We start from the raw sequence: 24,010 nt of genomic DNA on the forward strand, positions 1-24,010 counted from the left end.
TGTTCCAAATAATGATATATTTACCCTGTACCCGTGCATGCTCTCCAACCTCACGTGATGCAATTCAAGGCACCTCACACCCAGATAAACAGACCTGAGTTGGGAGAAATTCGACTGTGTCTGTTGGGGGATGGGATAGCAGGCTGCTTGTGCTGATTGACACATTTGCAAAACAACGCGTTGATAAAGAGGTGCGAAAGAATTTAAGGTGGCCCGGCATTACAACTTTTTTCATAGGCTCCAGGGATTCTAGTAAACAGCAGCATTTTCCACATTACTCAAGCCTTCCTCAGCGAATTCCTTATAGTAAATTCACAACAACTGAAACAGCCAATTCAAGAAAGGCTTGTAAATTACTAGTGACCTTGAAGTTCAGTATGATTTCCTGACGTACTTCAAATTGTGACACTGAGTTTTGTCAGACAACTAATTTCTGAAGGATTAAAAAAAAAAAAAAAGTGATGAATTTCCTCGACTGTATGTAATAGACTGGTGAGGCAACAGCTTTTATCAAAACAAAACTAATTCCATCAATATCGTTGGATGTTTTCTTTAAAGATTTTTTTTTGTATAGAGCTGAATCATCTGGTAATTTACACATACATTATAACAAAATCAGTGAATGCTGTAGCAATGTGTTTTAAACATAAATGAAAATGATCATGTTCAAATGTTATTTGTTTGTGTAATGTGGGCTTGTGTTCTGTCATTGAACAGCAGAGATAGAAAACTACAGCGTGAATTATTATACCATGCTCAGCACAAGTTGATAGAAAAGCAAAGAGACTTTACCACAAATACTGCACTTTACAATTACTTGACTGTTAAATATATTGACATTCATTTAATACTGAAATCTCTGCTGGGAAAGTATAAACATACCTTATCTACACCAGCGCTGAGAATGCAGTTTCCCTTTTTATTCCATTTTAAAGCAAATATAGGACCTTTATGCTGCCCCAAGGTACTTGCTAGATTTCCTAAAATATACATTAAAAGGTAAGTTCAAATTCAATCCAGAGAAATGAAAACACATAATAAATCTGGTTCACACTTATGAACTGTCTAGCCACCTCTTCAACTGCCCGTCAACCACTCATGTACTCATTTACTCACATAAATACATTAAAAATTAATTACAATACAGTACAAACAAAGAACCATTGTGGGCTTTCATCACTGTCAGTGAAACCCTTTAGCTACAAGATGCAATGGCTTGATAGTATCTCATTATTTCAATGAAGTTCTTCCAAATTAATATTTCAAAATTAAGAAAGAAAAAAAAATTACAAAGCAATCTGTATAGTTGTTAAAAATGCTTTTTCACCCAATCCCCTTTTTAAGATGTGTCATTTATAATGATGCAACATGACTCTTGTACCAAAACCAGTTTCCTTTTCTGAATAAATGTTTCAACTATACACATCAGGTACATCATGGGGTTCTGAAACTAAACCTAAGAAGACAGGATGAGAGGACTCCATGAGGCTGATGGTTATTGTTTCCATCAGTTTCTTAATCAAAGGGTCCCATCCTTGCCTTAAATGTACCAGGCTACCCCACAACTTGTTTCAGCTTCCAGCATTTACTGTTACAGAACCTTATTTTCTATATCGCTTTAACTTTTTTTGGAATGACATTAACTCACCTGTTTTTTTTTTTTTTTTACTCATTACTTAAAAATATGTCATAAAACAATAAACCTTTGGATGAATACTGAAGGTTAATTGTTCACCTGTAGTCTACTGTTTTGGATGAGCCTATGTCTGTAAATAACATTTCAGTGGAAACATAACTAAGCAATCCATATTTTGTTTTTGTTCAACTACTACTGTATTTATATAACTTCAGACTAGACAATTATTTGCATTTTTAAGGTCCTACAATGAGGTAAGACAGGCAGACTGATCCTTTCACAAATAGAGGAAAATGCCAATACAGGTTTGGAAGAATTAATAATTAAATTTCAAGCATTGAAGGAAAGAAAAAAATCTAATTTACGACTTACACAAAGATTCAGTTATTTAATTAAATGACAACCTCTGCAAGGCATTTTCAATTAAAGACTCAGAAAACCCTTGATCACTAAACTGTATGCATATTATAGAAAAAAAAGTTACACACATATATATTATATATATATATATTATATATATATATATATATATATATATATATATCTATATATATCTATCTATATCTATCTATATATATATATATATATATATATATATATATATATATATATATATATATATATATATATATATATATATATATATATATATGTCCATTGTGTAAGGAGAGAGTGTTTTTACAGGCAGTCTAAGGTGCAACTTATGGCCAAGTCCTAGACAGGTCACGTACACACAGATAATATGGACAATAAGGATAATAAACACATGAACACTTTACTTTTGCCAAAGCGGGGTTGGTTTGAGATTGCCAGGAGAAAATGAAAACTTCACACAGGCTGGAAACATTGGTACCTGTGAACAGTGAAGTAGCAATGGTAGCTACTATACCTCCAATCCACCCCAAAGGCAAATTTGTTCATCAGAACCAATTGATATTTGCTACAATTGGTCTGTCTGATCATTTCACTGGTAGCACATCAGACCACTGCCAATTAAAATCAAAGTCAAAAAAAAAAAAAAGTACCATCTTTTGTCCATATTCTTGCAAATCCATCATATGAACCTGTAGCCAAAAGTGTTCCATCACTCTTTAAGAGAAAAACAAAACTGTGTTAAATACTTATCATTCATTTAATTATTACTAATATACATTGCTCTTTTCTATCAAATGATCATAACAATATGGATTATTTTATAAATAGCCAATACACTGATTTTAAATTTATGAAGCACTCTCAATTCAGATGCAGCAGAGGTATTAATCTAAGCAACTGTGGTTGATATGTAATTTCATCAAGAATCAAAAAGAAGCATCAATAAACTTACTGGTGATGAACAGGGACATTTAAAAAAAAATATCTACACATATTCTATACAGGTTACCCCTGCATCGTGCATATCAAGTGCCTTAACAAGAAGATTGAAAAAATAAAGATGCACAAAGGCACTTTGAGAAAAATGTTAAAAGAAAAAGAAAATCAATAATGATCACACTAAATATAACACAGGCTGGTACCAGTGACATTTTCATAATCAAAATGAGTACTAAAAACATAGTTTTTCATTTTACAAGAACATGAACTGAAATTAAGGCAAACAGAGAAACTAAAACTATATAAAAATTAGTGATAAGTGAATGAACTAAAATGATAAAGAAAATTGAGTAAAAACGAAAAAAACAGCAATAGTATTTTCGTTCAATCCGATTCAGTCATGCAAAGGGGTTCTTTGAAGGTCGCCCTGAGTGTTCACTTAATGTTGCACTGTTTACTATGCGGTGATCTGTACCTTGGGCTTACAATAGTCATGTGGAGCAACTTCCATAAAGGACCGTTGTTTGTTTGTTTGTTTGTTGAGCGCATTTGGCTCGTCGGGTTCAACCAGTAAGCACTTGTGGTTGACGATGGCAAGTTTTGCACAGATGTTTGTGGGTAGAAAGCGAGAAAGTAACATGAGGAAATACTTTAATTACAGTGCAGATGATAATAAAAGCAAATGTAGCATGCAAAATGAAGAAAAGAGTCTCGGAGTTTCAGTGCAGGGCCAGCTTGATCAGTACTTAGTGGAAGTCCAGCACTTCTCTGGCACCTTGACGGCACTTCATACTGGAACATGCGGTCTCACCCGTCATCATGAAAAGTGAAAAACAAACTAATAATGATAACATAAATTTGTCCACTGGTCTGTGCTATACATTTGTTTTCTGTGTGATTCCAATAATTTTGATCATTTTTGTAATTGAAAATCTGAATCTGCACATTTCCTGATCAAGTATAGGGGAGAAACGTGAGGTGCGGCAGCAACGAGACGAGTTGAGCCTCACCTTGGACTGCGCTATGCCTCACACACTGGGTTGATGCAGCAATTGGCACGAGCCTGTTGCTGTCTCTCTGTATGTCGTCAATTTAATGTTTGCATACGCGTTTATTATACACCCTGACTTTCTACAGTCTGGTTAATATCTTTAATGAATGTGTGTGACATATCTAGTCTTGCTGATTGAACATAAAATTGCAGTGAAATGGCACAAGGTGAGGCAGACAGTACCATGCCGCACTGAAGGGGGCAGATGGGAGCCCAACAGGTGCTCATTGCTGCTGTTCTTCTGCGCAGAGGCTCACAGCGCCAATACGTTAGCGATATCAGAAAGTCAAGTGCACTGCAGCAGTACGTTTATTTTTATTTTTTGTTCCGACTGACTGCCAAAATAGAAGATTACGATTTTTAAAACTAAAGGAAAATAAGGAGGACTTTTACAAGAAAGCGACAAGGGATTTTCGTGGAGAAGGATAGGCGCATGGATATCATTTACAACTAAAGGTAAGACCATAAATGGTTTTCAATTTTATAAAAAATGGGATCAGACTAAGAAAAAAATCCAATACAAAAGCTTTTAAAAACAACTAAATATTTCAAAATTTAAATCCTTTTTTTTTTTGTACACCACTCTATACTTTCATTTGTATTGAACAAGTATCAATTGTGAAATTGCAATGGTAAATTTAGAACACAAAGAGAGCAAATGCACTATCTCCACTCTCTCTTGCCTCTATAAATGTAATGTTCTTTCTTAGCCAAATCAATGTGCATGCTGCCAGTTAAATAGTGAATAATCTACTCTTTTGGGTATACAGTAATCCCTCCTTGATCGCGGGGGTTGCGTTCCAGAACCCCCAGCGAAAGGTGAAAATCCACGAAGTAGAAAACATATGTTTATATGGTTATTTTTATATTGTCATGGTTGGGTCACAGATTTGCACAGAAACACAGGAGGTTGTAGAGAGACAGGAACTTTATTCAAACACTGCAAACAAACACTTGTCTCTTTTTCAAAAGTTTAAACTGTGCTCCATGACAAGACAGAGATGACAGTTCCATCTCACAATTAAAAGAATGCAAACATATCTTCCTCTTCAAAGGAGTGCACGTCAGGAGCAGAGAATGTCAGAGAGAGAGAGAAAAAAGCAAACAAAAATCAATAGGGCTGTTTGGCTTTTAAGTATGCAAAGCACCGCCAGTACAATGTAAAGGTAGTCTTTCAGCATTTTTTAGAGGAGCGTCCATATCCTCTAGGTCAGTGTGCGAACAGCCCCTCTGCTCACACCCCCTCCGTTAGGAGCAGAGAATGTCAGAGACAGAGAGAGAGAGAGACAGAGAAAAACAAACAAACAATCAAAAATCAATACGTGCCCTTCGAGCTTTTAAGTATGCGAAGCACCGTGCAGGAAGCATGTCGCTTGATAAAGCAGCTGCACAGAATGGAGCAATGTGAAGGCAATCTTTCAAGCGTCCATATCGTCTAGGGGTGCGAACAGCCCCCCAGCTCACACCCCCTCTGTCAGGAGCAGAGAATGTCAGAGCAAGAGAGAGAGAGAGAAAGGCAAACAATCAAAAATCAATATGTGCTGTTTGATCTTTTAAGTATGCGAAGTACTGTGCTGGAAGCATATCGCTTGACAAATCAGCCATATGTAAGCCCAGCAAGAAAGAGAGCAATGTGAAGGTAATCTTTCAGCGTATATTGAGGAGTGGCCGTATCCTCTAGGGATACGAATAGCCCCCGTGCTCACAATATATTTGAGGAGTTTTATTTAATACGTAATACACGCTCTGGTTGGGTAGCTTCTCAGCCATCTGCCAATAGCGTCCCTTGTATGAAATCAACTGGGCAAACCAACTGAGGAAGCATGTACCAGAAATTAAAAGACCCATTTTCCGCAGAAATCCGCAAACCAGCAAAAAATCTGCGATATATATTTAAATATGCTTACATATAAAATCCGCGATAGAGTGAAGCTGCGAAAGTCGAGGCGCGATATAGCGAGGGATTACTGTATTTGAAAATCTGTCTCTGAAGGAGTCCGTGCATTACCAGCCATGAACCTCACCGCACATCACTGCTTCAGTACTGCCAGCAAAAATCGTCAGCGTTCAGTCTGGTGGCACCAGTGGTTGAGGACCTTGTCTATGACCTGCATTACAGGTGCTCGTCAAGCGAATATTGTCACTTTGTGGCTATCAGTGCAATGGACGTCATTGCAACATAAACAAAGCTCTTGAAATGCGTGCTTGTTTAAAGCTTAACAACAACGTGCTTGCTCAGACTGGTTTCTAGGGTTGAAACATTTAATCTTGCTGATTATACTCATTAGGCCACTTAATCTGTTTGATCATTGATAGTCAAGTTGTGTTTAACGGCATTATGAACTGTGACTGTATTTTGATGACTGAAACATTACTTGCATTGAAATATGTGTAGGCCAGCATTTTTGGTCATTCAACAAAAAAAAAAAAAAAAAAACCTAAAACTGTATTAATATAAAGAACTAAATAAAATAAAAACTAAAATTTTAAACACAGAACTAAATAAAAATTGTTGACTCCACTGAAAACTACAACAAAATAAAAATACATTTTATAAAATAATAAAAACTAAAACTATAATTAATACCAGAACTGAAATATCACTGGTACTGCAATGTACAGTAATTGAAATACAATTAATGGCAGCTTGCGTTATAGTTCAACTCTAGAAAGGTTAAACTCTTCAAAGAGTATGGTGCTCTTTAAGCTCTCTTTGGAATTCACTGAGACAGTTTTGGCTATGATTTTCTTTATGATAAAATGCGTGAAGTACTGGATAAATGTTTGGAACTTACTGTTAAGCATGAAATACTTGAAATACAAATTTAGATTTTTTGCAAAGTATATATACAGTGCATCCGGAAAGTATTCACAGCACATCACTTTTTCCACATTTTATGTTACGTTACAGCCTTATTCCAAAATGGATTAAATTCATTTTTTTCCTCAGAATTCTGCACACAACACTCCATAATGACAACGTGAAAAAAATTTACTTGAGGTTTTTGCAAATTTATTAAAAATAAAAAAACTGAGAAATCACATGTACGTAAGTATTCACAGCCTTTGCTCAATACTTTGTCGATGCACCTTTGGCAGCAATTACAGCTTCAAGTCTTTTTGAATATGATGCCACAAGCTTGGCACACCTATCCTTGGCCAGTTTCACCCATTCCTCTTTGCAGCACCTCTCAAGCTCCATCAGGTTGGATGGGAAGTGTCAGTGCACAGCCATTTTAAGATCTCTCCAGAGATGTTCAATCGGATTCAAGTCTGGGCTCTGGCTGGGCCACTCAAGGACATTCACAGAGTTGTCCTGAAGCCACTCCTTTGATATCTTGGCTGTGTGCTTAGGGTCGTTGTCCTGCTGAAAGATGAACCGTCGCCCCAGTCTGAGGTCAAAAGCGCTCTGGAGCAGGTTTTCATCCAGGATGTATCTGTACATTGCTGCAGTCATCTTTCCCTTTATCCTGACTAGTCTCCAAGTCCCTGCCGCTGAAAAACATCCCCATAGCATGATGATACCACCACCATGCTTCACTGTAGGGATGGTATTGGCCTGGTGATGAGCGGTGCCTGGTTTCCTCCAAACGTGAGTTCAATCTTTGTCTCATCAGACCAGAGAATTTTCTTTCTCATGGTCTGAGAGTTCTTCAGGTGCCTTTTGGCAAACTCCAGGCGGGCTGCCATGTACCTTTTACTAAGGAGTGGCTACCGTCTGGCCACTCTACCATACAGGCCTGATTGGTGGATTGCTGCAGAGATGGTTGTCCTTCTGGAAGGTTCTCCTCTCTCTACAGAAGACCTCTGGAGCTCTGACAGAGTGACCATCGGGTTCTTGGTCACCTCTCTGACTAAGGCCCTTCTCCCCCGATCACTCAGTTTAGATGGCCGGACAGCTCTAGGAAGAGTCCTGGTGGTTTCCAACTTCTTCCACTTACGGATGATGGAGGCCACTGTGCTCATTGGGACCTTCAAAGCAGTAGACATTTTTCTGTAACCTTCCCCAGATTTGTGCCTCGACACAATCCTGTCTCGGAGGTCTACAGACAATTCCTTTGACTTCATGCTTGGTTTGTGGTCTGACATGAACTGTCAACTGTGGGACCTTATATAGACAGGTGTGTGCCTTTCCAAATCATGTCCAATCAACTGAATTTACCACAGGTGGACTCCAGTTAAGCTGCAGAAACATCTCAAGGATGATCAGGGGAAACAGGATGCACCTGAGCTCAATTTTGAGCTTCAAGGCAAAGGCTGTGAATACTTATGTACATGTGCTTTCTCAATTTTTTTATTTTTAATAAATTTGCAAAAACCTCAAGTAAACTTTTTTCACGTTGTCATTATGGGGTGTTGTGTGTAGAATTCTGAGGAAAAAAATGAATTTAATCCATTTTGGAATAAGGCTGTAAAATAACAAAATGTGGAAAAAGTGATGCGCTGTGAATACTTTCCGGATGCACTGTATAGATAGATAGATAGATAGATAGATAGATAGATAGATAGATAGATAGATAGATACTTTATTAAAAAGTGGTATATATACTTTGCAAAAAAACTAAATTTGTGCAATATACTGCATTTTTGAATTAATGTTTTCAGTGTACATTACATTCTACCATGATTACTTTTTTAATGTTTCTGATGCATTACCCCACTACCACTCATTTTGCTTAGCTACCAATATTAAAAAAATACGAATCATCATTTGTTGTGTAAAGAATTTGCTTAATTCACCAGTTACCAGTACAGACTAGACTGTCATTTCTTTTTAAAAGCAACATTAACTTCTAACTTTTCCATTTCTAAGGATATACTGTACATCATGGCAATTCTCATAGCTCACACTGGCTAAACAGATTGATTTACGTGATGAGGTAACACTAAGGGCTGATTTCCAGTGAGACACTGTGCCGTTACCCTACTGAATTTTATTTTTGTTTATGTTTACTATGCACCAGGACAGTCTGTCAAAAGAAAGGAACAAACTTATTCACCAAGTACAGAAGTATGGTTATGTATGAACACCACTCAACTAACACTTTCACCTACAAAATACACCCATGACTGATTGACTATCCTGCTTAACAAACTAAGTTCTACTCACATTCCAGTCCAAGGAGGTGACATCCTTATTGCTTGGAACATCTTGTCCACCTTCACGTATGCAATGCCTTAGGACCAGCTGAGTAGAGCCACTATTCCCATTTTCATTCAGGTTCCATATTCTTGCTGTAGAGTCTCCTGACCTACAGAAATACACATTAAATCAATTAGAAGAGCAATTCATAATTAAAATCCAAAAACTAGGAGTATAAAACACAACAAAAATGTCAGAAGACAATGTTATGAGGTAATGGGATATTTCATCGTTCCGTCTTACAATTGCAGGGATCAGGGCTCACTTATAGTTGGAACAACTATTTTTTTAGTATGCCAAGATGTTTCTAGTTCGTCTTCAGTGCAATATTTTTTTCACATTTCACATGATGGAGTAGAGTTTTAAAATGAAACACATGTATATGGATTTTATCTTTTGTAATAAAATTTGGACATCTTTTGCATATGTAATACAATTTGATCCATTATAAAATGAAATAAGAAATTATACACATGTGACAATTAAAAATATCTTTATTTATTGCTAAATAATCAAAAGACAATGCAGTAACTTGTGTCCAGGTAATTCATTTGCACTTTGATGATGGTAAACTGTCTAGGCCCCGAGTAAACTAAGCAGTCCCAATTTATAATGCTCAGTTTGACTAACTGTGGACTAATAAAGATCTAAATTCTCCAAAATTACTTTGTAACCCTTTCCAGCTTTATGCACATAAAATGTCTTTTGAGATCAAATTTTTGCAAGGCATACTTAACATCAGCAGATGCTTCTAACTCTAGTCCTAATTCTTGAGAATAGCAACTCAAAATGTTTTAATCTCTTTTTCTTGGACAAAGAATCTCTAAACAACACCTCCAATCTGATGTCATTGATTGGACTCCAGGTTTAGCATCTCCTGACTCCAATTCACATTTGCTGAAGTCATCAACCTAGAGGTTGTTTTTCCAAATTATACCTGTGAATGTTTGAATGATATATTCAATATGTACAAGAACAATATAATAATTTTTGTTCTATTAATTAAAGCAGACTGTGTTAGATAATTTCAACCTAAAATATGGTGCGATCTTCCAGCTCTGACAAATTTACACATAAATATAGGGATTTCCAAATGGTTCACATACTTTTACTTGTCACTATACTATGAGTTTTGTTTTATTTATTTATTCTTTATTTTTTTTTTCTAAAAAATATACTCATCAGCCCAATTTATTATACATGTGATTTATGTGTATCTGTGAAATCTAACAAATGGCACTTCTAAGAGATTAACCTTCTTATAGTTCTTAAGAGATTAACCTTCTTATAGTTCTTATAACATCTAAACTATTGTTACCTTAAACAATAGTTTAGATGTACAAATAGTATATGGTAGTAACTGCCCAAAACAACTTAAGTGTAGAAAGAACATTTCAATATTGTGGGTGGGCGGCTTATTGATACCATTATCAATTAAACATAGCAATTCCTAGACGTTCAGCAGAGATGGTGCTTGTTTTGACAATAGACACTTTTAGTTACTATGGAAGAATTTTAGAATAAGGTTCTACATACTTTATTAGCTGTGCATTTCTGAATGCTGACTTTGAGGAACAAACACTAGAATTGCAATCTAACAACTTAAATTCAAGAAATTACTGCTCTACATCAGTGATCGATCTGTAAAACTGCTATATTATTTTGACTGGCCTGACCTTAGAAAAAGCATGTTGCTATGCCAAACGCAGATAGATCAGCAGGCCACATAGTGTGCCTTTAGCAATAAACGTACGAAAAATTTTACTAAACACCCCACTCCTTGCAAATCCTTAATTAAAAAGATATCTCTAGGAGTTAGATCACATCATTTTAGGGACTCAACACTTTTTGAAGATTGTATGGGAATAAATACCTAACTTTCAATGAAACTCATCAACTAATATTTTCTAATACACAGATGAATTTTAACAGGTCCCAATTACTGTTAGTTAAATTGTATTTGGTAATTATTGAAGGCACCCACCTATTTTGAATACAACTTTCTTTGCAGTAAAGACCTTAAACTTAGTTCATTCATAAAGTATATAAGTCTCAGATTATATAACAATCAGACACAGTTAAAAGAGTCACTCAGATCAGTTAAATCTGAAATGCTCGGACCTCTCCCACATTTCACATTTCTTACTCAATCACTTTACTTTAACTGCTTTATTTTGATATATCAAAAAGGCAAGAGAATTTTTATTTGAAACTGCTTTTAGTAAAGCAGGCAAACATAAAATAGCATGTATAATATCTTCCACAAAATACAACCTACAAATGAAAATATAATGTTAAAGTACAAGATCCTAGGGTAGAGTTCAGGCTCGTGTTACACTCTCCTTCTCAGAGACTACAAAAATAGTCAGCTGTCTTAGCAGTGAAGGTTATTGTCTAATACATTCTATCGTGGGATGTAAGTCTACTTTCTCTTTTGATGACAGCTTTTTTCACCGCATTACTAGAGTTGTAATGTGTACTAGAATGGGCCTAGCTATGCCAACACCTTTAACAGCTCGGTGGAAGAGCATTTTCTTCCTGCCTAGGCTTTGAACCAGATTTATACAAAAGCCAGCTACAGGAATTCATTACTAATTGTACTAGTTTACATCCATCACTCTGGTTTACTGTTGACGGTTTCACCACAATTCTACCATTTTCAGATATCAGTCTTTCTATCAGGTTTCTCTGACTTAAAACCTTTGTTTGTTACAAGCCAGCTGACTCACACAGTTGCCTTCTCTACAGCTTTATACATCACCAGGCAGACTAAAAGCTCTCTATGTCCTTCACAGTTCTTTAGACTCCACCACCTCTGACATCTGTAATGAAGCACTCAAAATGAGGAGAGAAGCAGAGAATTCACTCGAGTTCTATATGCGCAAAGCATAGAATTATTCAACTAAAAATTATATATCGAGCTCATCTGTCTCACTTAAAACTGTCCAAAATGTTTCCAGGCCAGGATCCAACCTGCGAGCGCTGCAACCAAGCTCCTGCCTCACTGGGTCACATGTTTTGGGCCTGCACCAAACTAACATCATTTTGGACAAAAATTTTTAAGTGCCTCTCAGACAGCCTTAGTATCACAATCCCTCCTAACCCACTAACAGCTGTGTTTGGTGTCCTTCCAGATGGACTGGAATTGGAGAAGGACAAGCAAACGGTGATTGCATTCACTACACTCTTGGCACGCAGACTTATTTTGTTAAACTGGAAGAATCCTAATTCTCCTCTTATAAGTCAGTGGGAAACCGATGTTTTATATTATTTGAAATTGGAAAAAATCAAATTTTCAGTTAGAGGATCTGTACAAAATTTTTTCAAAACTTGGCAGGATTTAATCAATATTATTTTAGAATAAGAGAAATAACTATTATTGCATTTAACTCCCTTCTCCATCTCTTATTTACATAGATATTTACTTCTCCCCTTCTTTTGTCTAATGTTGCCTTATTAAAAAGCTTAAAGAAAATTTCCTTTAGCTAAGCTCTCCTTCTCAGGGGTGGGGTTTGATTTGTTTTCAAATTTGTTGGGTTATAAATTGATCTGTTTGTATGGAATGATTACAATGAAAATTAATAAAATAAAAAATGAGGAGTTTCTTCATTGGTAGATGATATCCTTCTCATTTTGTGGACAGGCCCCTTAATTAATCCATGAGATGTTGTGACATCCACTCTAAGAAGAATGCCAAAAATGAAACCCACAACCCACTGGTCCTCCCAAACTAACACTGTCTCACCCATAGATCATCAAACAAAATGTCCCTGTTTTGTGGACTGATCGTTCCAAAGGAGCCTTCCTTGATCTCCTTCTAGAGATCACCTAAGTTCTTGTCCACAGCGGATCCTGTTACAATTCAAATATGTTATCAGCAATACCCTTGTATGTGGTCCCTCTGCTAAATTCAACATTATACAACAGGCCACCTGCCAGTCTAAAAATTGTATTTACTTCACCCTGTGCAGGGTCCAGCTTTACACTCAATATTTGCTGGGATAGGTTCTAGCTCTATGTTCTATGCTCATTGGATAAATGAATTTAGTAAATGGATGAACGGATGGATGGATTAGACAATAACAGACAAAGCAATGTATTAGATAGATAGATAGATAGATAGATAGATAGATAGATAGATAGATAGATAGATAGATAGATAGATAGATAGATAGATAGATAGATAGATAGATAGATAGATAGATAGATAGATAGATAGATAGATAGATAGATAGATAGATACTTTATTAATCCCAATGGGAAATTCACATTATGTATGGCGTGTGGCATTGCAACAGTATATGATTCTATTTGGAGTTAAACAGTTTAAGTCTATTTATTATTTTTACTTCAGTATTACAAAATATTTCTAAATCATCATTCACCAAAAAAAGAAAACTAGGAAACATATTCCAAAATAAATGTAATTTAATAAGGCACTGCTATTATCAAAGCACTAAAAGGGAAATCCATACCCTGATGCTAAGAGGTCACTGACAGGGTTCCACGCACAAATGAACACTTCTGACTCATGACCCCTGAGAACTGTAGCTTTGCTTGCTGGAATTTCAACATCACCTTCTATCTCCATGGCCTCTGAATGATTATCTGTTAAAAAAAACACATACAGACAAAAAGTCATGGTCCATTTAGAAATTAAATCAAACAAACTTTTAGGATATTTTTGCTTCAAAACCAAAGGATGCAGGCACTTTTTATTTTCCTGTTACCAACTTTGAAATTTGTCCAGTGAGAAACTTTTGATGTGCAATATTTTCTAAATATAAATCTCTAATTAAAAATGCATTCATGTCACAACTCAGTTTGATCACAGAAAGTGATTAGATTAGGTCTACTGGGAAATTAATATGCATTTTAATTGCAATGCTTATTCTTCCTCAGCGACATTATAATTTATTAAATCATACAAAATTAAAAAAATGCACATTTTAAGTTTATTCTGAGATGACAGACAGGTCTTACAGCTTAGCCTGTATGTAGATAAATAATTTCAAATTCAATTTGAAGATAGCAGCATTCATGACCATTTTTCCCCCTAAACACAAGACACAAGAAATGATTTTATTGGCTTTGTGGTGTTTAAATTTTATCCAGAATGCAGACTGTGCCATTAATTGGCAGAAATGCCGAAGGAAAATAAGGTTATGAGCAACTATTCATGACGGATATATAAATGCACATATTGTGACATGTATAAAAAAACAGTGGAGTAAACAAAGACTAAGAAAAGTAAAATGGAGCAGTTGCTGTCATTTAAACAACGCAACTCAGAAATCTTTTAAAAAGCAATGACTCCATAGATTCTGAAGCTGCAGCAGTCATTTTGCAGAAATGACAAAGACAGAGACTAGAGTCTATTTAACACCTTTAAATTAGTTCAAGAACTTGTAAACAAGAACCCCAACCTGGATTACAGTACCATCATTTTACATCTACATACTAATCTGAGTTGGTATTAAGTGTTACACTACATTTAATAAAAGTGTAGTTTTTTTTAATGCAACAGACATCTACTAACATCTTTTAAAATTACTATCAAAAAATTGATAAACTACCTTCAAAAGAAAGTTATTCATTTGTGCTATGGATCTTTGTATATTATATAATTGCTTCCACTCCTTGAGCTATGTGCATTACCTGTACAGCTAAATCCCCAGTGGCCACAGTGAGTTGGTTCAAATCCATCTATGCTTTCAAACTGTAAAGTTACCGCTTGAGTTTGTAATGCTATATGAAAGGATGCTTACAAATCTTACATAATATAAAAATGTCATTGCTGTTTTTAAATATTTGCACGCTTTTTATACCTTAACACTGAAATGGATGTATTATTAATACTTCTGAAATGAAATGTGTACGTGTGTGATGCAAGACCTAGAAATAATACTAAATCTTTTTTTTTTTTTTGCAGTGTCTTTCACACTGAATTTTATTTGTCACACACAGTTTATACAGGTACAATGTGCAATTAAATGAAAAGTTAGCCTACTCCAAGATTGTGCGAAGCAAAAGCAAAAACACAACAGAATGAAGAATAAAATTAAGAAAAAGATAATAAAATTAATAAAATGAACTACATGCATGTGGGGGCAATACACACCACTAGTCACATTATGAGTTGCTGTGATGAAATTCATGTAAGTTGGAGCAGCCTGTGATTTTAATTTTTGATTTGATGCTGAACCCAGCCCTCAATGGGTTGGGGTCTCCATTAACCGCTGTTACAACATTTTGCTCTCAACGAATTACACAGTATTGCGCAATAAGGATTTTCCACTTGAAAATTTCATTCATTGAGATTGAATGTGTGACTTGTGTGTTCCCTTAATTTTTTGAACAGTGTATATGTCTACGTGTGTACATACGTATATGTGTTCAGTCTGTGCATAAACCCATTCATTCATTTTAAAATCTTGAAAGTACTATAAGCATGGGAAACATACAAAATAAATAAAATGTATGACTATTATTATGCTTGCCAGTAATTTTCACTTTTTCAAAAGCAACATACTAGATGTCCTAATCAGTAGGATAGAAATTAAGTGCACAGTAATAATCTGTCAAAAATCCTGTGGAAAAGGGTCTGTGCAACAAGCAAATTAATTCACTCAGAACATCTTTTGCTAAACGGGAAAAGAGAAGAAATGGGAGAGAATATTTACATCACAGAACACTGTATAAGGGTCAGTCAGTATAATGAGCACGTGGTTATGCCTGGGCACTCCTTTTCGGCAGCTCAAAGGTGGCTGAATGTTTATCTGCACCTACTTGAGAATGTAGAAAGAATTCAGAGCAATTGTAATCTGCAATTTTGCAATCTAAATCTAATCATTTCAAAAAAGCCAGCTTCCCAACAACAGCTCCCCTATACTACTGTGCCACAAACTCTCTTTCAGTCTGGATCAACTGAGATGGATTTTAAAAAATGTTACTGAGCCAACCAGATCAATAATTGAATGTGATTTATTTACAATTTAATGACTGGAGAAAACTTCATAAAACGGACGTATTTCTTTATAGGATGTTAATTGCTGCTCAAATTTGGCAACTGCTGATAAGTAGCTTTCTTTCATTGACACAAAGTGATAATTAAAAAAAGTTACAAATTGCCAGTTCTGGCATAAATATATGAGCAAACATTAAAAATGCAAGTCCGCCTGAAATAAAGCTAGAGTATATGAGAGGCCATGCATTCACCTTGCTATTAACAGGAGCTGACTGATCCGCAGCTGACCCAGCAGGGAAATAGCCCAGAGTAATTTCCAGCAGGCATAACCTTGTTAGAAACCAAGGACAGTGTGTGTAAAAACCTTGAAGAAAAACCACAGTATGGCCCACAACCAGAAACTGTGACCAAAGGTGAAGGAGGAGACAAGCTCCTGAACAAAGAAAGTAGGCTGAAGATTCTTCCACATGTCAGGAGAAAGCCAACCCGGAAAGGAACAAAGCAGAACCATAATTATCCTTACTTTGATTCAGAGAACTATTAATTGTAATTTAATAGACAGGGCAACACCAGCTAACGTATTATGGTATTGGTGTCATTGTAACTGAAATCTTATGAAGGACAAGTTCTGGCTAATGTGTTTCTTATCCTAAGTCCAGTCAGAAAGTGCAGAGCAGCATCTTACACATGCAGAACTCTGTGTGGAGATTTTAAGCCAGTACAGGGACTAGATGTGAGCAAATAAACCCCAAAGTGCAAACACAAGAAGCTTAATAAGAACCATCTTGAACACATGAACTGAAAGACCAGATTTCTTAAGTTATGGGCCTTTTTCTTTAGTAAGATCGAGTAAAGTCAACAACATCATAAACTATATTTATATATAATATACATACACACACTCACATACTCTACTCTGACAACACCAATTAAAATTAACTTATTGTACATGGGCTGTATTCATAACAAGAAGATACTGTTCACCTGCCAAGAATGAATGCCTTTTGAATAAGCAGCTGCATTTAGTTCTGTTACTCAATTCTGTGCATCATCACAGGTCCAATTTTAATCTTTTTTATTAAGAGAAACTTTTTTTTATAATTGAAATTTCCTTTGTGTGGTTACTTAGTTATTATTTGTTACTCTATTTGTTTTATTTGACTGCTGTTTAATATTAATGTTATTAAAAAATATTGGTAAAGTACAATTTTTTTTATTAGAACTATACAAAAAAAAGTAACAATCATCTTAATCATTTAAAAGCATGCATAAATTAAACAGAAAAAAATGTAACCAAAACACTAAAATATAATGGCAATGCTCATGTGACAAAAACAGTGACATCTTCCAAAGGAATGCCCCTACATGCCCAAAAATAATCACTGAAGTATTCACATTGACGGTGATATTTCTTTATTGTAGGATTTGATATGCAGATGCCTTCCATTTGTTAAAAGTATGTCCATCTCTGCTACACTGTCAGCTTGCAACTGATGGTTATGAAAAAATACATATATACATGAATAACTTCAATGACTGAACAAAACAAATTACTTATAGTATATTTTTTCAGTTTAGAGTAAAACTATTATGAGACTGTGTGGTACTTTACTAATTAGTAAAAGAAACATTGACATACTTATTGCATGTGCCCCATTTTCATCTCCATTTACAGTAGCTTCTCCATTCTTTGGTACATTTTGCTGGTTGGTCGCTGCAGTGGTACTTGCAGTTACTGCTGCCTGCTGCTGTGCAAGTTTTTCTCTAAATGCCTGCTGTCGTGTCTGAACAACATCAGGCATCACAGCATCTATTAAAGACAAGGATTCAATAGGCCTTCCATCGAACACTGTGCCATCCTAGAAAGAAAAGTTAAAATCAGTGCCTTAAGCAAAACTGTATGCTGAAAATTACACTTGGCATTCATTCAGCAGCTAAAACTAAACAGCTTCAAAGTTTTCTCTAGATAATAAATCTAACATGAAATAGGAGAAATCAGGAGTTACACTAGTAACTGCTTTTTCTCTTATTGCTAGAGCAAACCATTGTCTTTATACAAGTGGAAAATTAATCTCCTGACAACAAAAGAATCTGGATTGTTAGAAAATACAAATAAAGATTGAAGAAAATAAAAGTACAAAATAGCACTTAAATAAACATATGGATAAACACTTAAGAAAAAAAAAATATTTAAAAATAAAGGAATATACTGTATATGTTTACACAAACAAAGTTTCTGACACTGATATGAACTTTAATCTAATTACAAAACACAGAGAACTGTGTGGTGTGACCAATAGAGGGTGCTACCGAGGCCCAAAACACTTCAACACACTGACAACAATATATATACAGTAATCCCTCGCTATATCGTGCTTCGCCTTTCGCGGCTTCACTCCATCGCGGATTTTATATGTAAGCATATTTAAATATATATCGCGGATTTTTTGCTGGTTCGCGGATTTCTGCGGACAATGGGTCTTTTAATTTCTGGTACATGCTTCCTCAGTTGGTTTGCCCAGTTGATTTCATACAAGGGACGCTATTGGCAAATGGCTGAGAAGCTACCCAACTTACTTTTCTCTCTCTCTCTCTCTTGCGCTGACTTTCTCTGATCCTGACCTAGGGGGATTGAGCAGGGGGGCTGTTCGCACACCTAGACGATACGGACGCTCGTCTAAAAATGCTGAAAGATTATCTTCACATTGCTACCTTCTGTGCAGCTGCTTCCTGAAACGACATGCTGCACGGTGCTTCGCATACTTAAAAGCTCGAAGGGCACGTATTGATTTTTGCTTGTTTGTTTTTCTCTGTCTCTCTCTCTATATCTCTCTCTCTCTGCTCCTGACGGAGGGGGTGTGAGCTGCTGCCTTCAACAGCTTTGGTGCTTCGCATACTTAAAAGCCAAACAGCCCTATTGATTTGTTTGCTTTTCTCTATCTCTCTGACATGATCTGCTCCTGACACGCACTCCTTTGAAGAGGAAGATATGTTTGCATTCTTTTAATTGTGAGACGGAACTGTCATCTCTGTCTTGTCATGGAGCAGAGTTTAAACTTTTGAAAAAGAGACAAATGTTTGTTTGCAGTGTTTGAATAACGTTCCTGTCTCTCTACAACCTCCTGTGTTTCTGCGCAAATCTGTGACCCAAGCATGACAATATAAAAATAACCATATAAACATATGGTTTCTACTTTGCGGATTTTCTTATTTCACGGGTGGCTCTGGAACGCAACCCACGCGATGGAGGAGGGATTACTGTATATCAGTTAAAATGATGGTTTATTTTAACCAACTGCAACATACAGATTGTACCAAAACAAATCCACCATCTTCTCCTTTCCTTTTTCTCACTCCAGAAGAGTGTTGTCTACTGCCTCCCGACTCTGACCTGTCTGAATGAGATCGGGTGGCAACTTTTATGCCAGACCTGGGAGCAGTTCCAATGTTACGACACTACTGGCTGGAGGTACTTCTGGGTCAGGTGGAGGCTCCATTAAATGGGGAGGATTTGGCTCTGCAGCTCCCCTTGCCAGTATGAATGTAACACTGCAAGGCTATGCTATCGGACTGCAACACCCAGCCTGCCCTGCGGACATCCACCAAGGCACTGCTGTCCAAGAAGGCTGCCACTTAGTGTGTTGAGGAGGTAAACAGTCTGTGGAATTATTCTCCCTCTGTCCTTCGAACAAACTGGCCTTCCAGCCAGACAATGGTCTATGAACTTTCCCGGCCAGAATGCAAGCCCATGACTGGTGTCCATTACAGTGGATATACAATTAAGTCATGAAGTTAAGCAAATAACAATGTTAGGTGCACCGATACCAATATATCTATGTAAACGCACAAAAAGGATCAATTTCTAATGAATTATCACAGCTTGGAAGTATGAAGGGCTCACTCTGAAACACGACGGCAGATCAGTCAGCCCACAAATTTCAAAGAAAACCCTGACTTAAATTATTACTGTCAATGTTTATTTTCATAATCTCTAGTGTTCATGTCTATTGTGAGAATGCAGCAACAGGGGCCTTGCTGTAACAGCATCAGGCTGGCTTGGTCTATAGCTGTAGAGAGGCTGCACAGTTTCCACGATGTGTGCAGTTTTTTTTTTTTTCTTGGACACCCCATTTTAATTCCACTAAAGGAAACAAAAAATATATTTTAAAATGTTTCAGCTTTCAGCAAAATTCCACTATTTGTCTTTGATTTTTTTTTTTCATCTGACAAGTCCTTCAACCAGTAATGACTGGATAAGGACAGGATAATGTGAATGTGATTTTCTCTCTCCCTGCCCCAATAATTTCTAACAATGAATATTAAAACCTGCATGCCAGAGTTGAATTTCAACCCTAAATTATACTGTATGACAATACCGGTTTTTACTAAAAGCTAGAAGTGTAACGCAGTGCTTCTCATTTTTTTTTTAATTTAAACAGCACATTAAACTTTTTTTTTTTCTCTTTTTTTAACTTGTTGTATATATTCACTGTAGGACTGCCATTTGAACCAGTAACTGGGATATAAATGTTTCATACCCAGATTAACAATGATTAGGGCTACAGGAAAATTCCAGTATGAGGTAAATAAAATTACAAAACCAGCTGATAAATAATATATTAAAATGTTGTGCTAACTTTGGATCTACTGTAAATACTGCTTTTTATAAAAAATTCTCAATTAAGTTAGCTCCCCTTTTATTAGCAACATTTATGGAAGCTGGAAACAATAAAATTCTACCTCAAACGTTTTGGCAATCATTAATTACCATCTTTCCTAAGCAAAATAAGGACTTATTGCAATGTGCATCATACAGACCAATCTCACTTCTGAATAATATAAGATACTCTCCAAAGTCCTAGGTAGAAGGAATAAGAAAGTGTTTCCTTCAGTAATATCACAAGGTTAATGCAATATATTCACCCACGAAGTCTAGACAAGGATGCCCCTTGTCACCACTGCTTTTTGCAATTGCCTTTGAGCCACTGGCAGTTCATTGTCGAAATGCTTATGAAATAAAGGGGATTATCAGAAAAGGACTTGAACAGAATATTTCACTATATGCAGATGATATGGTACTATATATATCAGATCCACAAAATACTGCACCTGCAGTCCTAAAAGCACTAACAGAATTTCAAAAGATTTCTGGTATCAGAATTAATTTGAATAAAAGTGAGCTCTTTCCAGTGAACTTTCTACCACACAATATTAGATTGGACCCAAGTAAACATAAAGCTCTTTATCAACAAAATTTTGCTGTTTACTTAGAAACACTTAAACAAGACTTGCATAGATGGTCTACCCTTCATCTTTAGCTTGAAGAATTAACATTGTCAAGATGAATATCCTTCCTAAGCTTCTTTTTCTATTTCAAAGCATTCCAATATATTTCATTAAATAATTTTTTAAGAAGTTAGATTCAATCATAACCTAATTTATTTGGAATTCAAAACATCCACGTATCCAAACGCCAACCCTACAAAGACCTAAGGCAGAAGGTGGCATGGCTCTGCCTAACTTTTAATTTTATTACTGGCGGCAAAAATTCACGCTATAAAAACCTGGACATTGACACATCTGCATATAGAAGTCTTCGCATCCTACAAATAATTACACTCCAAATTTAACTTTCCAGCAACACACTTCTTTCACTACCTCCAAATTAGAAATTTTACTAAACAAAATCTAAAAAAAATTCCGGAAAGTCTTGAGGACTCATTTGAGGACAGCATTTCTGTAATATATAAAAATACTTTAAAGTCTCTCCCTTTCAAAGATCCCAGAGTACAGTGGGAAAAGGATCTCTCACTCAATATTTCAGAAAAGGAGTGGAAGGTAGCAATACACAGAATTCACTCGAGCTTCATATGCACAAAGCATATAATTATTCAACTTAAAATCATCTATCGAGCACATCTGTCTCATATTAATTGAAATTGGAAAAAATCAAGTTCTTACTTAGTAGATCTGTGCAAAACTTTTTTTTAAAACCTGGCAGGATCTAATCAATAACATTTCAGATTAAGCATTTAAATTGAGGAAGTGGAATCTCTTCCCTCTTTTATTCTATTTTTTTTATTTTATTTATCTATATGCTTATTTTCCTACTATAACATTTTTACTCTGTTTGCCTAGCTGTCTTTCTCATGGATGGGGGGTTATTTGACTCAAACCTAGTTTTGTAAAATTTGACTTGCTTGTATGGAATGTTATTTGATTTTAATAAATTCAATAAAAATTTAAAACAAAAATTGAACAAAATTCTGTATTCCTCTTCATTCAACCCAATTTTTTAAAAATGTATCATCTTTTCTCTACAGTAGGCGGAGATTAGAGACTATAGCCTAGATTTATACTCCCTGCTTACATGCTTATAGATTAAACACTCTTGCCTGAAAGATGTGTGTAAACACCTTCTTAATTTGCCATTTAAACATATCTGCTCACAAAACGTCTTGTGATCGCTTATGACACTGTCAACAATCAAAGAACTGTCATTTTAAAGGACTGACAGTTTTGCACTATGCGAAACTTTAGAAATAAAATTCTTGGATCTATTTTAAAATGTGCTCTCCATTTTTGTTTAACTTTATACTTTCGTCATTTAAATGTATTTTATGTTGACTGATTTAATGCATGTCTGTTTGTTTGATACAATCTGATGATAATTTTGAATCACTCAGTGACTGTTACAGCGCAACAGAAAATGCCAGGATAGGCACCAGGCCCTCAGAACCTTGAACCGGATTAAGTTGGTTAATTAATTGAAAATAGAATTGGCAGTGACATTGTTCTAGCCTATTACAACACTAAAGGAGATATGAAATGGACATGTATGGCCAATCATAAGAATTTTTTGCATTTCTCTGCACACAATTCTCACAGTCACACTATTCTATTCATAATGCAGTATGCAAATTAAATGACTTTTGTTATTTTTCCAGTTCACTTTGAATATTTAAACTGCAAAGCACATTTCAACAAATCTGAAGTTTGTATATGAATGCAACAGTCACAGCTGTAATACTTATCATATCAATGAGGCCATGAGTTATAAAATAAAAATTGTCCTCCATTCACAGTATGAATGAAATGGTTAACATTCAGCATATTTTAAGGTTTTCGTCCAAGATTTTTATCTATTTAACTCAAAGTTACTTCCACTGGAGGTGAAATTAAATCCAGGACATTGCTGCAAAGACGGCTTGCTTTTCTCTGCTCTCCAGTTTTGAAACAATAATACATGTTTATCTTCAAAACCAATTTGGGCAATAGTTGACATTAAAGCATTATTGTGAAACGTTATCTAACAAGAAAATTGCTTAAGGAAATTAAAAATAATTAAACATTTTACAGTTAAGAATTAAATCTGCCTTTAGCATTTGTAAGGGTAAGAACATTGCTTTTGTTTTTAGTTTTTTTGTTTCATAATTATTTGTGTAATGTTAAAATTGATGCCATTTCAAATAAAATAAACATGATATGGAAAGATTATGTGTTTCATTAGATATGAGTCAGAGATTAATTTCATAAAAATAACTGAGATAAAAGACTACTTCCTAGACTAACGTTTGGGAGGATTCTATAGGCACACACAAAGTAACTTTAACATGGAGCTGGACAGTTTAACATCTGTGGCAGAGCGAAGGGCGCTCAGCAGGCTCCTATCAATTATGGAGAATCCACTGCATCCACTAAATAATGTCATCTCCAGACAGAAGAGCAGCTTCAGCGACAGACTGCTGTCACTGTCCTGCTCCACTGACAGACTGAGGAGATCGTTCCTCCCCCAAACTATGCGACTCTTTAATTCCACCAGGGGGGGTAAACGTTAACATTTAACATTATACAAAGTTATTGTCTGTTTTTTTTTTTTCACCTGTATTATTATCATTC

The 24,010-nt window shown here is 35.7% G+C and overlaps 1 protein-coding gene across 2 annotated transcripts in view; it reads right to left on the bottom strand.

The window, feature by feature from the left end:
• The window catches only part of tbl1x (transducin beta like 1 X-linked), a 320,024-nt gene that overhangs the window by 13,489 nt on the left and 282,525 nt on the right, over positions 1-24,010 (bottom strand). For both annotated transcript variants that reach the window (XM_028800860.2, XM_051927229.1), the window contains 5 exons: positions 17,751-17,970; positions 13,620-13,752; positions 9,112-9,253; positions 2,662-2,725; positions 883-980 (listed from right to left, as the gene is read on the bottom strand). In XM_028800860.2, coding sequence (XP_028656693.1) covers positions 883-980; positions 2,662-2,725; positions 9,112-9,253; positions 13,620-13,752; positions 17,751-17,970 — 657 coding nt within the window. The remainder of the gene's footprint in view (positions 1-882; positions 981-2,661; positions 2,726-9,111; positions 9,254-13,619; positions 13,753-17,750; positions 17,971-24,010) is intronic.

Source organism: Erpetoichthys calabaricus, chromosome 4 (assembly GCF_900747795.2).
Source record: "Erpetoichthys calabaricus chromosome 4, fErpCal1.3, whole genome shotgun sequence".
NCBI classification, from domain to species: Eukaryota; Metazoa; Chordata; class Cladistia; order Polypteriformes; family Polypteridae; genus Erpetoichthys; species Erpetoichthys calabaricus.